The sequence below is a fragment of the Mus caroli genome, chromosome 19, assembly GCF_900094665.2.
Source record: "Mus caroli chromosome 19, CAROLI_EIJ_v1.1, whole genome shotgun sequence".
Lineage (NCBI taxonomy): Eukaryota > Metazoa > Chordata > Mammalia > Rodentia > Muridae > Mus > Mus caroli.
In genome coordinates this window covers 26,815,815-26,831,635 of record NC_034588.1, presented here as the reverse complement: position 1 = coordinate 26,831,635, position 15,821 = coordinate 26,815,815, and the positions used below count along the sequence as shown (strand labels likewise).

Genomic DNA, 15,821 nt, shown 5'->3' with positions numbered 1-15,821 from the left:
TTGATCTTTGTGTGTGTGGTGTATAGTTTGTGTTCATGTGTGTGTGGGGGGGTGCATTTGTGCAAGTGGAGTTAAGAGGTCAATTTCTAGTGCCTTCCTAAATTATCTCACCTTATTGAGAAAGGGCCTCTGACAGAACTTTGAGCTCATCGATTTGGCTAGGCTGGCCATTGAGCTCTAGAGATCTGCCTGTCTCTTCCTGCTCCCACACAGTGCTGTGTGGGGTTATATATGTGCAACGGGGTGCTCAGCTTTTCCATGGGTACTGGGATCCAAACTCAGGTAGTCATCCTCTTCACATAGCAGGAACTTTATCAACTGAGCCATTTCCAAGCTCCTCTCATATTTAATTTTTTTTGGTGTCCAGCACTATGATTGATAAAGCTCCAGTGAATATTTTCTGGTGGAATAAATGTACAACTGAAGAATCTTTTTAAAAATTATTTTATTTACATTCCAGTCATTGTCCCCCACTTGGTCCCCCCCCCCACAGTTCCTCATCTCATTCTTCCTCCCCCTTACCTCTGAGAGGGTCCTTCTCCCTGACCCCTGCAAACCTTCCCCTTTTCTGGGGCCCCAAGTCTCTCGAGGATTAAGTGCACCTTCTGCCACTGAGTCCAGACCAGGCAAACCTCTGCTACATACATGCCAGGGGCCTTGGACCAGCCCATGTATGCTCCTGGCTGGTGGCTCGATGACTAAACAATCTTAGCAGCATTTCAACTATTGTTGCAAGCTGTACTAATTTATATATACTCCCACATAATATAGCCAAGCTCCCTGGTGTTCCACATTTGCACAGGCCTTGGCACTGTCAGTCATTTACGTTCCAAACACTACAGAGGATTGTCACTGGATCTTGCTGTGGTTTTAATAAGCCCTTAGTATGCTAACGGATGCAGCTGTAGGGAAAGCATTTCTCCAGCATTCATTAACATTTCCTAAAACTGCAGATGCAGAGGCCAAACTTTTTCTAGGAGCAGTAAGAAGAGCAGTGAGTCTGGTACAAGATGAAGCACACTGTAGGTAAGATTTTAGAATCAAAACAAGAATTGATTTGATAGATAATTATAAAGTTTAGGTATTTATATAAACTCTCTCTGTGCTTATTAATTATGCATGCTTGGGTTACAGTTCTCAGAAATCTAGTACAGTAGTTTGGAAGCTGGTCCTAACATCTGTATTTTAAAATAAACACCCTAAACGGCCTTGAAACGGTCCACCAAATGAGAAACACTGTTCAGAGACTAGTTTCATATTACAAATTAATTTATGAGACCACCTATTTGGTCAGTCAACTTGTTAATGTGAAACTAGACTTTCTCCATTTTGTGTGTATATGCAGCAGAATTTCACAAAACTGAAATTCAGATTTCTTGGCAGAGTTTAAGACATAACACAATAAATGAAGGTCTCTGATGATGTTGCAAAAGCAACAGCGGTTATAGGGGATGTTCTGTGATGACGAAAGGTGCCGCTGCTTTAAGACTAGGTAGAATTTAGACTCATCTGCTGTGAGCCTCAGCCTCTCTGGCTCTTCATTTCTTGGTTTAAAGTAGTGCTTTGTCTGCCTTTATCAGCCGTACAGAATTACCTAGGGCTTAAATGAGTGTGACAATGGCTGGCAGAGAGGAAGATCTGATCTCAGACTGTTACACCTTATAATTATGGTTTTAAATAACTCATCTGCCTACATTAAAAATACATAGCCTTGGGGAATTTGTTCTTAGGATAATCTTTGCAGCTTCCTATTCATGGGTAATTAGGATTCTAATAACTGAACTGTCATATCACAGTTTAGAAACACATAAGGAAAATCTTGCGTAACAAAAATACAAAAGTAATGTATATAGAAGATCAGGATTCGAGGAGCTTCATTATCACTACTCCAGATCACCTCCCACCTTACTCGTTTGTCTTTCCCACTCTGCTAGAATCCACAGGACAAGAGATTCGGATGTTCGCCGGAGTTTGAACATCACGGGTTCTACTTCTTTGGGTGTGGCAACGGGGAGGAAATCATTAACCTTTGATTGAGTTTATTTTGCAAGTAGCTTTATTATAGTTTTACTCACTATACCCAGTTAACAATTTAAATTGTATAATTCGGTAGTTCTTAGTAGAACGGCATGGCATTGGGGAAACCATCATCACTATCAACTGCAGAACATTTTTACCAACCCTCAAAAAGAAATCCCCGGACAGCAGTTATACTCCATTCTTCCCTCCTCACCCACTCCATAGCAGGTGCTAATTAAAGTTCGTCTAGAGGTGCTTATTCGAGGTCTTTTACAAACAATAACGGCGTCATACAGTATGTAGACCTGCGGAGCGAATTTCTCCCCATCTCCTTCCAGCCTTTACAGGAGCACACGGGTCGGAGATCAGAAGGACGATACCCCTAAAACGCACTCAGCTCTGTCCACCCTGTAAAACCCAGACCCCCCGCCTGCCAGCTTCACCTCGCCGCAGCGGAGAGTGGGAGCAGCGCCCCGCCCATCCCCGGCGTCGCCTCACTGACGTCACCGCTCCCAGCCGCAGACTCCCTCCCTCCTTCCCGGTCGCGGTAGCTTTGACAGGACGCGATGGCGGCGGCCGGGTCTGCAAGCTTGCCGGCGACCGTGTCGGAAAAGCAGGAGTTTTACCAGCTTCTGAAGAACCTGATCAATCCAAGCTGCATGGTGCGGAGGCAAGCCGAGGAGGTCTATGAGAATATCCCAGGTCTGTGTAAGACTACCTTCCTCTTAGACGCCGTCCGAAATAGAAGAGCAGGTTATGAGGTGAGACAAATGGCTGCCGCACTGCTACGACGGCTTTTGTCCTCAGGGTTTGAGGAGGTCTATCCAAATCTACCTCCTGAAGTGCAGAGGGATGTCAAGATTGAACTGATATTGGCCGTTAAGTTAGAAACACATGCTAGCATGAGGAAAAAGCTCTGTGATATTTTTGCGGTGCTGGCCAGGAATTTGATAGATGAGAGCGGCACTAACCATTGGCCAGAAGGTCTGAAATTCCTCATTGATTCGATCCACTCTAAAAATGTGGTTCTGTGGGAAGTTGCACTTCACGTTTTCTGGCACTTTCCTGGGATTTTTGGGAACCAAGATCGTCACGATTTGGATATCATCAAGAGGTTGTTGGACCAGTGTATTCAAGATCAGGAGCATCCAGCAATCAGGACATTATCTGCTAGAGCTGCAGCTACGTTCGTCCTTGCTAATGAAAACAATATTGCTCTTTTCAAAGACTTTGCGGATTTGCTTCCTGGAATCTTACAGGCTGTGAATGATTCCTGCTACCAGGATGATGATTCTGTGCTAGAATCCCTTGTTGAGATTGCAGATACTGTACCTAAGTACTTGGGTCCCTATCTAGAAGATACTCTGCAGTTGAGCCTGAAGTTGTGTGGAGACTCTAGGCTTAGTAACCTGCAACGCCAGCTGGCTCTGGAAGTAATAGTCACCTTATCAGAAACTGCAACTCCAATGTTGAAAAAGCATACGAATATTATTGCACAGGCTGTGCCCCATATATTAGCAATGATGGTTGATCTTCAAGATGATGATGACTGGGTAAATGCTGATGAAATGGAAGAAGATGACTTTGACAGCAATGCGGTTGCTGCTGAGAGTGCCCTAGACAGACTGGCTTGTGGACTTGGTGGGAAAGTTGTTTTGCCAATGACCAAGGAGCATATCATGCAGATGCTTCAGAGCCCTGACTGGAAATGTCGACACGCCGGATTAATGGCCTTATCAGCCATTGGAGAAGGTTGCCATCAGCAAATGGAACCAATTCTAGATGAAACAGTTAACTCGGTTTTACTCTTTCTTCAGGATCCTCATCCAAGGGTAAGGGCTGCTGCCTGTACTACACTTGGACAGATGGCTACAGATTTTGCACCTAACTTCCAAAAGAAATTCCATGAGATAGTGATTACAGCTTTGTTGCGAACCATGGAAAACCAAGGTAATCAACGTGTGCAATCTCACGCAGCTTCTGCTCTTGTTATTTTTATTGAAGACTGCCCCAAGTCATTGCTAATTCTATATTTGGAAAATATGGCAAAAAGTCTCCATTCCATCTTGGTAATTAAACTTCAAGAGCTGATTCGGAATGGAACTAAGTTGGCCTTAGAACAACTTGTGACAACCATTGCTTCGGTTGCAGATGCAATAGAAGAAAGCTTTATTCCATATTATGATATATTTATGCCCTCACTCAAACACGTTGTTGAGCTCGCTGTTCAAAAGGAACTCAAACTTCTTCGAGGAAAAACTATTGAATGCATTAGCCATGTTGGACTTGCCGTTGGGAAGGAAAAATTTATGCAAGATGCATCAAATGTGATGCAGTTACTGTTGAAGACACAATCAGACTTAAATAACATGGAAGATGATGACCCTCAGACTTCTTACATGGTTTCAGCCTGGGCTAGAATGTGTAAAATCCTTGGCAAAGACTTTGAGCAATATCTCCCACTGGTTATTGAGCCACTTATCAAGACTGCTTCAGCTAAGCCTGATGTCGCTCTCTTAGACACACAGGATGTGGAGAACATGAGTGACGACGATGGCTGGCAGTTTGTAAACCTCGGAGACCAGCAAAGCTTTGGTATCAAAACTTCAGGACTTGAAGCAAAAGCAACTGCTTGCCAGATGTTGGTTTACTATGCTAAGGAGTTAAGAGAAGGATTTGTGGAATACACGGAACAAGTTGTGAAGATGATGGTTCCTCTGCTGAAATTTTATTTTCATGACAATGTTCGAGTGGCAGCTGCGGAAGCCATGCCCTTTCTCTTGGAATGTGCAAGAATTCGTGGCTCAGAGTATCTTTCACAGATGTGGCAGTTTATATGTGATCCCTTAATCAAGGCAATTGGAACTGAACCTGATACAGATGTACTCTCAGAAATAATGAATTCTTTTGCCAAGTCCATTGAGGTCATGGGAGATGGTTGCCTCAACGATGAACACTTGGAAGAACTGGGAGGAATTTTGAAGGTAAAACTTGAAGGGCACTTTAAAAACCAAGAGTTACGGCAAGTAAAAAGGCAAGAAGAAAATTATGACCAACAGGTTGAAATGTCTCTTCAAGATGAGGATGAATGTGATGTTTATATTCTGACCAAAGTATCAGATATTTTGCACTCATTATTTAGTACTTACAAGGAAAAAATTTTGCCATGGTTTGAGCAGCTACTCCCACTAATTGTAAATCTAATTTGTTCAAGTAGGCCATGGCCAGACAGACAGTGGGGACTATGCATATTTGATGACATCATAGAGCATTGCAGTCCAACCTCATTCAAGTATGTTGAGTATTTTCGGTGGCCGATGCTTCTCAATATGCGAGACAACAACCCTGAAGTCAGACAAGCTGCTGCTTACGGACTGGGAGTCATGGCACAGTTTGGTGGAGATGACTATCGTTCCTTGTGTTCAGAAGCCGTTCCACTCTTGGTAAAAGTTATTAAGTGTGCAAATTCCAAAACCAAAAAGAATGTGATTGCTACAGAGAACTGTATCTCAGCAATCGGAAAGATTCTGAAGTTTAAGCCCAACTGTGTAAATGTGGATGAAGTTCTCCCACACTGGTTATCGTGGCTTCCGCTGCATGAAGATAAAGAAGAAGCTATTCAGACTTTGAATTTTCTCTGTGACCTAATTGAAAGCAACCACCCAGTTGTGATTGGTCCAAATAATTCCAATCTTCCCAAAATCATCAGTATAATCGCAGAAGGAAAAATTAATGAAACTATTAGCCATGAAGACCCCTGTGCCAAACGCCTAGCTAATGTTGTTCGTCAGATACAGACTTCTGAAGAATTGTGGTTGGAATGCACATCTCAACTCGATGATGAACAGCAGGAAGCTTTACAGGAGTTACTCAGTTTTGCTTGAAGCAGTTTAATACCATCTATCATAAAAGTAGCTACAACGTGTCGTGAGTGGGTTCATTACAAATGAGAGATATACCATTTCTCTCTGCTAAGCAGTTCATACTTCTGTGTTTCTCCAGGATTAGTGTTAAGGTCTCCTGTTTACTTTGCACGTGTCACCTCTTAAACTGTGGTTGTAACTTGTGCTTCCAGTTGTCACCTTCCCCCTATTTAGTGTGAAATGTATAAATTGTTATTTGTCTGACCTACTGATGCTGGGCAGACGGTATATTTGGTGCCAAGATGTCTGTGACTGTCACAAGATGCAAAAAAGCTCACAAAGAAAGGGAGACTTCCAGGTTAAACATTTCTGGAATTGAGGGTGAAGAATACAGGGGCAGACTTGTTCTTCCTTGGTAATACTGTGTTTGCTACAGTGAGGGAAGGATGCTAGAACTGAGTGTGTCAAGGTACGTCAGTGGATGTTGGAGTTGTTTTCTACAATATAAGTGAACCTTTTCATATGGTACTCCTGAAAAGTGGTTATAGCATGTCTAAATTCCAGTTCCTAAAGTTTCCAGCTGAGAGTTATGAGAACTTTTAAATCTCCTTAACCAAACTGGTCTTAAAAAATTATCTAGAACTGAAACATTCATGGTGTGGAGGAGGAGGTACTGAGGAGACATTTGACACTGAAAGAATCTGGCAGACGCGAACAGAGTAATAGATACTAAGTAGTCAGTCTTTGTGGGAGTCGGGTATTGTTACATGTTTTGGCCAAGTATTATTTTGTGTTTGTATGTCATATCCCCATTACTCCCATTTCAAACATAAAGGGAAACCTTTATTCAGAATGGGGGTTAGAGTTCTATTTTGAAGCAGTTCCTAACATTCTAGAGAAACAGTGAAACCAAATGTTATCCTTAGACATTAAAAAGAAAAGAGCTTTAAGACTAGTCACATATCAGTGTATGTGTACTACAAAACAGCTATCAATTTAGGGTTAATTACATTAAATGGAATATCTTTAGTGTTGAAGGGTTTTGTTTTTTTTTTTTTTTTTTTTTGGTAGGATAGGAAAAGACTTCTACTTAACGGAACTTCATTCAAAACTTACAAACAAGAATGTCTGTTGTGACTTCCTGAGCCTGTTGTGAGTACTGTGTATGTAACAGACCAAATATGTCCAAACCAGTAAGTGCTCAATAAATTGTCAGTGTTACTACTGTTGATTGTCCTTCTACTGTGTTCTTTTTTATACGTTAGAAATTTTTTACATGCAATTTCCCTCCCCTACTAGGTCTATCTAGACTACTGCAGACAGGGATATAAAGTCAGGATTATAAAGTCAGATAGTTCAGAATTTGATATATACTATGCTTATAATTGTATTTAAAATAAATAGAAAAATAGCTACCTTGAAGTTTATGTTTTCTCTGGGTGGTGGGACTAAGTGCCAGTTCTTCTCTATAGTTAACCTATGAACAATATGTTTCTTATTAATAAAAGTTTTTTGAATTCCAAGGGCTTGATTTTTTCTTTCATAATAACTAGGATCAGTTCAGGAATAGAGTTACGGTTCCTTCTACTTATCTGTAGCTCTCTCTCTGTCTTAAGAAATCTTTCACCAATCTTCTTTTTTCATTTTCTGTAGTCTTGTAGAAATCTGACAAATGATTTGTAATTGGGCAATTGGAGTTTTGAAGTAAGAGTTCTTAAATTTAAATTTTGTCAAACTTTTCCTGTTAGTTTCCCCATCTGTAAGATAGCCTAATGGGTAGCTTATATGGTTGTTGTTAAGAGTCAAAGAAGATAATGACCATAAGCTTCAGAAAGTGGAAGCTATTGTGTAAAGTTTTGAAATGGGTCTGGTGGCTAAAAGAGGACATTTTCTTGAGTTTGGTTGGCTTTAGATTTGTGGGCTTTGTCAGAGGAAATGAAAGGCTAGCCAGACATATTTGCCAGTTGCTGAAATATAACTGTCCCACCTTTTCATCATGAGCCGAGGTATGTCTGAGAGAAAACTATAAATTCCAGATAAATACATGCATGTGTATAAGTCTATGCATATGTGAAGTACTTTAATAACTTGTATTTCTGTTGCACTATTTTACTTACAACTGGTATTTAACTTACTGAGTCCCCACAGGAAAGTTTTACATTATTAAATTTTATCAGTCCTTTAGTAGTTAAAGTCTTTGTTTATAGTCGTAAACCATTTTGAAGGTGAGATAATCTCAACCATTTAGTTATGAATATCATGTTTAAGATGCATTTCTATAGTTTGGGTTTTATGTTTCATTCCAAGTTTCAAGCAAGCTTAAGTCTGAATATTATGTGCATTAGAAAGCTGTGACATCTATTTGGGGTTCATTAATTTCCCCCTCATTTTAAGCAACAAGTAAACTAATGTAGTGAGTCCACATTTTAGTCATTTAAAAATATGTAGCGAGATTTTAAAGCCACACCAGTGACAAGCTGTACAGCTTAGAATAGACATATGGAGACTTTTTAGTGAGATTGCATTCTCTTAAATTCTTAGCCGAACTCAAGATCCCATGTGTTTTCGGTTTTTAAAAGTCAATAGAAAACAGGATTCGCTTTTGAGAACTAGAGTTCTACAGGCCACCACTCTTCTTTTGAGGAGCTCTTAAATTTTCTTTCTAAACTTTTCTAAATGCTGGGTCTTTTTTTGTAAAAAACAAAACCCAGTCACAAGGAAGGAGAGGTACAAAGAATATTTTACAACGGAGAGGATTTAATCTTGTTCATTCTCGTTATTCACTTGTGTTAACAAAGGTTATCTAGTAACTGCCTTGAGAAAACTAATAGTAAAAGTTTTAGAACTATACTATACTAGGGTGTCACCAAAAGGATACTTTCAGTCTATGGCTCGCCTTCCAGACTGCGCCAGCGCAGGCGCTCTGTTTCTCCTTCCACCCCACCCCTGACAGAAGTTCGCATATTGATGACATCATTAGTCCGCGCCACACCCTGGGCCTCCGAGCCTGTGGGGGAGCCAAGTCCAGGGCTTTCGCGTAGCAGGGCGGGCCCAGAGGGGGCGGGGTCATCCCGTGCTACTACGCATGCGCGCCGGGCATGGCGACCGCAGCTCTTTCTTCGCCTCTCTCCCCGGCTCTCCCCGGCCGGGGGGGCTGAGTGCCCTCCCCCTTTCCTCCCCGCCCCTCCCCTCGCCCCCTCCCGCCCAGCGGGGCTTCTAACTGACAGTTGTCGCCCGGCCCGGTCCGTGCGCCGCCTCCTCCTGCCCGGGTCCCCCGCAGGTAGACAGGGGCGGGAGGGGGTGTGAGGGAGAGGAGGAGCCCGAGCCGCGGCGGCCCGGGGCTGCGGCCCACTCGGGAAGGAGCCGAGCCCTCTTAGTCCTCGCCCCCTCCCAGCGCCCCGTCGGCCCGGGAGGGGGTGGGGCGCCGAGGCCCCGCGGGCCGGGCCGGTGAGCGGGCGGGCGGGCGGGCGGGCCGGGTGTGGAGCGTGCAGCCGGCGCGGGCCGCGCGCCGCCGGGGGGAGGGGAGAGGAGGGCACCTAGCTCTCCTCTCCCCCCTCCCCCGCGCGCCATGTAACCCCGCCCCTCGGGCGCGAGCCTGAGACCCCCGCGCGCGCGGGTCCCCGGCCGGCGGGCGACGGAGGAGAGCAAGGCCCGATGCGGCAGGGGCTGCGCGGCGCCGCGGATCTCTGAGGAAGCGGCCCGCGCTCCCGCGTCCCCCGGCGCCCGGAGCGACTGCTCCTCTCGACCCAGCCTGGGCCTGCCGGGGGCATGAGCGTGCGGGAGCCACCGGGGGAGATGGAGCGGGCCGCGGAGGAGGAGCGGCCGCCACCGCCGACCGGAGAAGGGAACGAGGAAGAGGTGGTGGTGGTGGCAGCGGCGGCCCGGGCCTCGGGACTGGTCCGCCGGAGGAGTGCCTCCTCGGTGGACGAGGAGGAGGAAGCGGTGGCGGCGGCGGAGACGACGGTGGTCGCAGGCGGTGGCTGCAAGGAGCAGGAGCTGACCTACGAGCTGCAGCAGGGCTACCGCATCCTGGGCGAGTTCCTGCAGGAGAAGCACCGCGGCCTCACCGCCCCTTTCCTGCAGCCCTTGGGGGGCGTTGCCGCCGGGGAAGAAGAGGTGGCCGAAGGGCGGCGCAGCGGGGGCCGGGGCAGTCGCGTCCCCCCGCAGCAGCCCAGCCAGGGCATGTGTCTGTTGAAGATGGAGGAGAAGTTCTCCAGCGGCCAGTACAGGGGCATCACGGAGTTTGTGGCGGACTTCAGGTTGATGCTGGAGACCTGCTACCGCTTGCACGGCGTCGACCACTGGATCTCCAAACAGGGCCAGAAGCTGGAGATGTTGCTGGAGCAGAAGTTGGCGCTTCTCTCTCGGTAAGCGAGCCCGGGTCCCCGGTGGGACTGACAGACCGACACAAACACACCCGCACACGTGTCCGAGGAGGGGCTGGGCCAGGGCCTGGGGGGCGGCGCTGATAGGTGCTGAGTTGGTGCTAGAACCGCGGGAGGAGGAGCGGCCGCGCTGGGCGCCGGACCGGAGGGGTGTGGTGGGCACCCACGCCGAAGCCGAGAAGGTAGCCCTGTCCTAAGAACCCCCAACTCGGATGTAACAGGTAGATAAGGTTCAAGATGTAAGACCTACCGGAGAAGGCGAAAGCTTTTTTTTTTTTTTGTAGGATGGAAGTTGAACCCGCCACTTGTAGACAGTTTACAACGGCACGTGGGGCGAGATACCTTTAGAAGAATAATGTTGCTCGTAGGGAATGATAGTCGAGCAAAATCTCGTAGGGAGTGATAGTCTTTTACTGTCTGTTTCAACCATTTGGAATTTAAGTGTGATTAAATGTTTCCGTTTCATGAGGAAATTGAATTTTTTTGCAGTGACAAGAAATGAATGCACCAACACAACGTCTTTCATAAGTTTAGACTTGCATGGTGTGGGCCTGTCTGAGTCTTTTTCCAGTGCTAGATAGAACAGAGGGTTTCAAGCATACCAGACAAAGCACTCTTGAACCCAGCCTCAAACATTTTTTATCCTACTAGAAATTATAAGTAATTCAAATTGTACAGTGCTTTCGGCATACACCATCTATATGATCCCCCCTTTTAGTAAGAGAAAATAAGTTAACATAGGACACTGAAGGTATTTTATACAATAATCAGTATATAGTGAACATGAACCCAGTTAATTTAACTTTTTCAGTAATGGAAAAGTTTTAAAATATTAGAAATGTTAATTAAAGTAGATTAATTAATTACCAGGATTTTTTATTTTGTGTGTATGAGAGAGTGTATGTGCACTGTGGGGGGGGGGGCATGATCATGCAGTGGAAATCAGAAGAAAGTGTCTGGTGGCCACTATCACTCTACATTTTTTCCTTTGGGAAAACGTGAGATTTGCATTTTTTTTTTAAGAGACTGGAAGCTGGCAAGCCCCAGCCAGCCTCCAGTCTTCATCTCCTTTGGAACAGGGGTTACAGGTTGGTTCCATGGTAATAGGATCTGAACTCAAGTCCTCTTGATTGGGCATCAAGGGCTGTTAAGTGCGAAGTCAGCTTTTCAGCTCCTGGAATGGGGGTTTGAGTTTTATTACCGGGCTGAACTTGACTGATTGACTTTTTTGACCTGTTTGCTTGTCTATAAAATAGGGTCTATAAAATAGTATCTACTAAAAAGGTTGCTGTGAGGACTAAATGAGGTTTTTTTTTTTTTAAACAAAGTCAATAATATAGGTCATGTAACTCAATGTATTAAGCACAATAAAATGAATATTATCTCAAATCTGGACTTGGTATTGTATGAAATGTATAAAATCTGTTATTCATTTGTCTTTGGCTTCTCATATACTATTTTAAAATTTATTACTAATTTCACTAAAAGAATAATACAGTGAGTGTTTACTCATTAAAAGGCAGATTCTCTTTAAACAGACAAAGTTGTTTCTGCAGTGAAGTAGAATTATTTGGTAATAGGTTAAGTGTTTACAAATTAGCTTTGTTTGTTTAATGTTATTATTTGGTGATTTTTTTTTTAACTGTGTTTGTTACTCTTTACAGTGCAGTGTAGTGGAAATGGCACATATTTAAAAAGCAGTCCATTCAAATGTCATAAATTTTAAAAACTTTTTAAAAAGATTTATTTTTTAACTTGTGGCAGAGGGCTTATATGCATGTGAGTGCAGGTGCCTGTGAAGGCCACAGTTTGTCAGAGTCACTGGAGCTGGTTACAGGTGTTTGTGAGCCACCCGAGGTGAGTGCTAGGAATCAAACACTGGTCCTCTGGGAGGGAGTAGTATGTGCTCTTAATCATCTGAGCCACTCCCCAGTCCCACATGTCATTATTTTTAAATAGCTAAATATACTCCAAACTGATGTCACAGGATTTGAAACACAGAAGGAACCTTAGAGTTTTTGTCATTCACCTAGTTTTACAGATGGCCAAAGCAGCACATAGAATGAGACAGGATAACTCTATGGAAGTTCTAAAGGGTAGCATGTATATACAGCGCAACTATAGATATATTCAAAATTACTGTGTGCATAACAAATCTTTGTCTACAAAATGACAGGTTATTTCTATTTTGCAGAAAAATGTATAAATATCATTATTCCTAATAGCTTATGCTCAGAAATAGCCCCATGAGGTCTACACTTAGAATTTAAACTAGCAATGTTGTAAAGTTAATAAAAAAATAGATGTCTCTGATTTATTAGGCCAAAAGAAATAAAAATTCATGTGTTTTAGTAGCAAAAGTAATGTGATAGTCTCAAATAGATAATTTTGAGTCCCTCGTGTTTTTGTGCCAGTATTTGATGTATACAAACACGTTGTAAGTGCTAGACTCTATCTGTGGATACTAAAATTTTTTCTTTTTTATATTAGCTTAAAGTCTGAGTCATAACTTAGCAAGTATTTTGAGTGGGCAGAACTGAGTGAAAGCTACAGCTTCTTAGAATATAGGTTGGATATATAGATGTTCAAGAACAATATTTTACAGACTTTATGTGATTATGATTTTCGGAAAAGAGATGACCTTATGAGTATCTTAAAGTGGTGTGTGGTATGTTAGTCATTAAACAAATATCACGTTATCTAAGTTTTGTCTTCTGATGTATATTTCTTAGACACTGAGTTATTATTTTCAAATGGTAAAAATTACTTTAAAGTTGCTGCATATATGGGGCTGACAAGAATACTCCGTGGGAAAAAATATTTGCTGCCAGGCTTGAGACCTGGATTTGATCCCTGGACTCCTGTGATAGAGTAGAGGGAAAGAACTGACTCCTGAAAGTCGCCCTCTGAGCCCTTCCATAAAGACATGTAAAAAAGTTGTTTTATTTTGAGCTGCTACATACACTCTTGAGCTTTCTGTTAAGCAGTTGATGAGGTATTAGGTAAAGAGGAGCCACATGATCATTAGTGAGCAGCCTAGTGGTACTGGTATTGTGAACAAGTTAGAGCAGATCTGTTTCATCATCCATTCAGTGACAGTGATGATAAACTAGATTAGTTGATAGTATAAATTTTCTGAATTTACTTGATGGAATTGACTTGAAATCTTGGCTTAGCTTATAAAGTACTCTTATGTATTCCATGGGAACATATTTTGGGAATACTGTGATGAGCTGTGTTCTAGAGTGTTAGAGGTATATAGACATTGTATAAACTACGGCGTGGACAGGGGTGAAGTTTAAAATATCTTATGTCTTATTCAAGACATTGTAGTTCTGAGCTAGATGAAATTGATATCATTGAATGTGTATTTGAGTAGTTCAGTACTAGATAGTACATAAAATCCTCTGGATATATTGGTAAACATTATCTTGTTCCATCAGGTTGATAGGTGAAGAGAAACACACAGATCTGGAGACAGGAGAGTATAGTGTTGGACAAGGGTACCAAGGCAGAACTTTATATGCGAATTGTTGATCTTTAGCAGCCTTTTGGGAGCCTTATAAAAGATTGTGGTTAACCCCCTCCCTTCCCCCCACCCTTCACATGGCCATAACCAGCCTCTCTCTTTCTACCTTCTCTCTTTCTCTCTGCCTTTCTACAATAAAGCTCTAAAACCATTTTTTAAAAAATGTTTATGATTAAAATGTATATACCATATATTGAAAGCTGGGCAGCTTGATAGAAGGCTAGGAAGAGTATATTATGGCACCAATAAAAGGTATTATTTCAGTACTGTAAACTTTTTCTAAAGTTTGTTTCACTTGAAAATATTTGAGAATATTGTAGATTTCTTAAAATAAAAATGCCTTGGGAGAGAACAGTGTATTTTTACTTTGTAGCCTATCAGTATGGTTGTAAGCTCTGGTACTATGGCCAAGTACCTGAGAAAAACAATTTTTAAAAGTTTTATTCCATTTTATAATTGTATTTTAGCTTTCAGATCACTTTTAGACTATTTTCTTAAAATTAGAATTACTCAAAACAAATAATCATTTTTTGGTGTCCACAACCTTGTATAATATTACAGATCCTTAACATTCTTATTAAATTACCTGACCTTTGTTTGTTTTGCTTTAGCAGGAAAGACTAACAAATCTCAGTGGTAGGTAATATTATCTACCCAAACCTTTGGCTGTATCACCTTCCACCTGAGACTTGTAAATGTTCTAGAATTACTCATGCTTAGATCTGAGGATATTGAATGTATATACATTGAAACGAGAAAAAAAAGAATCAGTTATGGTTATTGCTAAGTAGAAAGTTGCTAGATTTATCGGCCACTCTTTTTCCTTTCCTTTCCACGGAGTCTTGAGTACCCTAAGCTGACCTTGAATTCACTGTAGTGCTAGGGATTGAACCCCAGGGCTTTTGTGCATGCTAGAAAGGCACTGTGCCAGCTAAGCTACATCCTTTGCCCCTTAAAAAAAGGTTCTGCTCGTATTCCTGAAGTTTATATAGTAAACTTGCTATTTTGTATGTTGAAAGTTTTATGAAAAAGTAATGTTTACAAATTTGAATACACTATATAGGTAAAAAGTTGGGTTTGAGTGTGCACCGTCAGGGCTGTGATGCAGTGTACTTGATATGGAGTTGTAGCTATACCGTGGCATTGCAGGTGTTTGAATTGTCCTTCTACTCTCTTGCCTTTTCTGCAATGACCATGCATTGCAGTTGTTTCTTTTTGGTTTTTGTTTTTTAATTTCACTCAGAATATAAAACCTACGAGTTTTCTAGGTGCAGTTTTAAAGATTTAAAATAGCTAGTACTAAGGATTGAATACAAATTTTACTGCCTAAAGGTTTTGAGTAAAGACTTCTGAAAGTATTTGCAGATAGAAATAACTCTTTGGGTACTATTTTTTAAATGTTAGTGTGCCTTAGAGTTCACATTTGTTCCTTTTGGTGTTGGAATGCACTAAAAGATTAAAATGGTGAATAAAGAAAATAGAACTGCTTCACCTTACAAGTGTTGTTCTTCTGTGAAGTTTGTCTTTTATGTTAAAATTCAGTGAAGAGCAGAGCTAAGAGATAAAATGCAGGAAGTGTTTGAATTGGTAATTTAGTACGTGACATTTGCTTGGGATCTTCTTTTCTCAAAGATAGCCTCTTCTTTAGATACATTCCATTTGTTAAAGATAAATTTTGTTTCAAATGATAGCATCCTAATTTGTAGAACTACAGCTTTATTTTGCAAAAGACTTCCAGGTTAGCAATTGAAAAAAATTCTAATCTAATCTAGTCTCACAAAGACAAATCATCATATGATGTTTTTCTTGTATATATAATGGTGTAGGGCATATCATGAAAGTAAAAGTTGGATTATTAGGCATGTGAGAGGGCGAAAGTAAAGGAGAGTTAGAGGTGATGGAGGTCATATTCATTTATATTCACATATGGAACTGTTATAATAAAACACCATTGTACAATTAATACATGCTAAGAAAAATAATTTTAAAGGGAAAAATTGGGTTAGAAAGATAAAGAGGTTAATA

The 15,821-nt window shown here is 42.0% G+C and overlaps 2 protein-coding genes across 7 annotated transcripts in view; both read left to right on the top strand.

Annotated features, from left to right (window-relative positions):
* Positions 1–2,507: 2,507 nt before the first annotated feature.
* Positions 2,508–7,111, top strand: Ranbp6 (RAN binding protein 6). 2 transcript variants are annotated; one of them, XM_021152266.2, is made up of 2 exons: positions 2,508–2,721; positions 3,837–3,907. In XM_021152266.2, exons 1-2 carry the CDS (start codon positions 2,586–2,588, stop codon positions 3,905–3,907), a joined length of 207 nt encoding a protein of 68 aa, XP_021007925.2. In that variant the 5' UTR covers positions 2,508–2,585. The 2 variants fall into 2 exon arrangements, with proteins under 2 accessions (XP_021007925.2, XP_021007924.1); XM_021152265.2 differs by having other exon boundaries at positions 2,533–7,111.
* A 2,268-nt stretch (positions 7,112–9,379) lies between these two features.
* Positions 9,380–15,821, top strand: part of Kiaa2026 (KIAA2026 ortholog) — a 94,187-nt gene continuing 87,745 nt past the window's right edge. For all 5 annotated transcript variants that reach the window (XM_029472437.1, XM_029472438.1, XM_029472439.1 and 2 more), the window contains exon 1: positions 9,380–10,249. In XM_029472437.1, the coding sequence (XP_029328297.1) occupies positions 9,651–10,249 (599 nt within the window). In that variant the 5' untranslated portion in view covers positions 9,380–9,650. The remainder of the gene's footprint in view (positions 10,250–15,821) is intronic.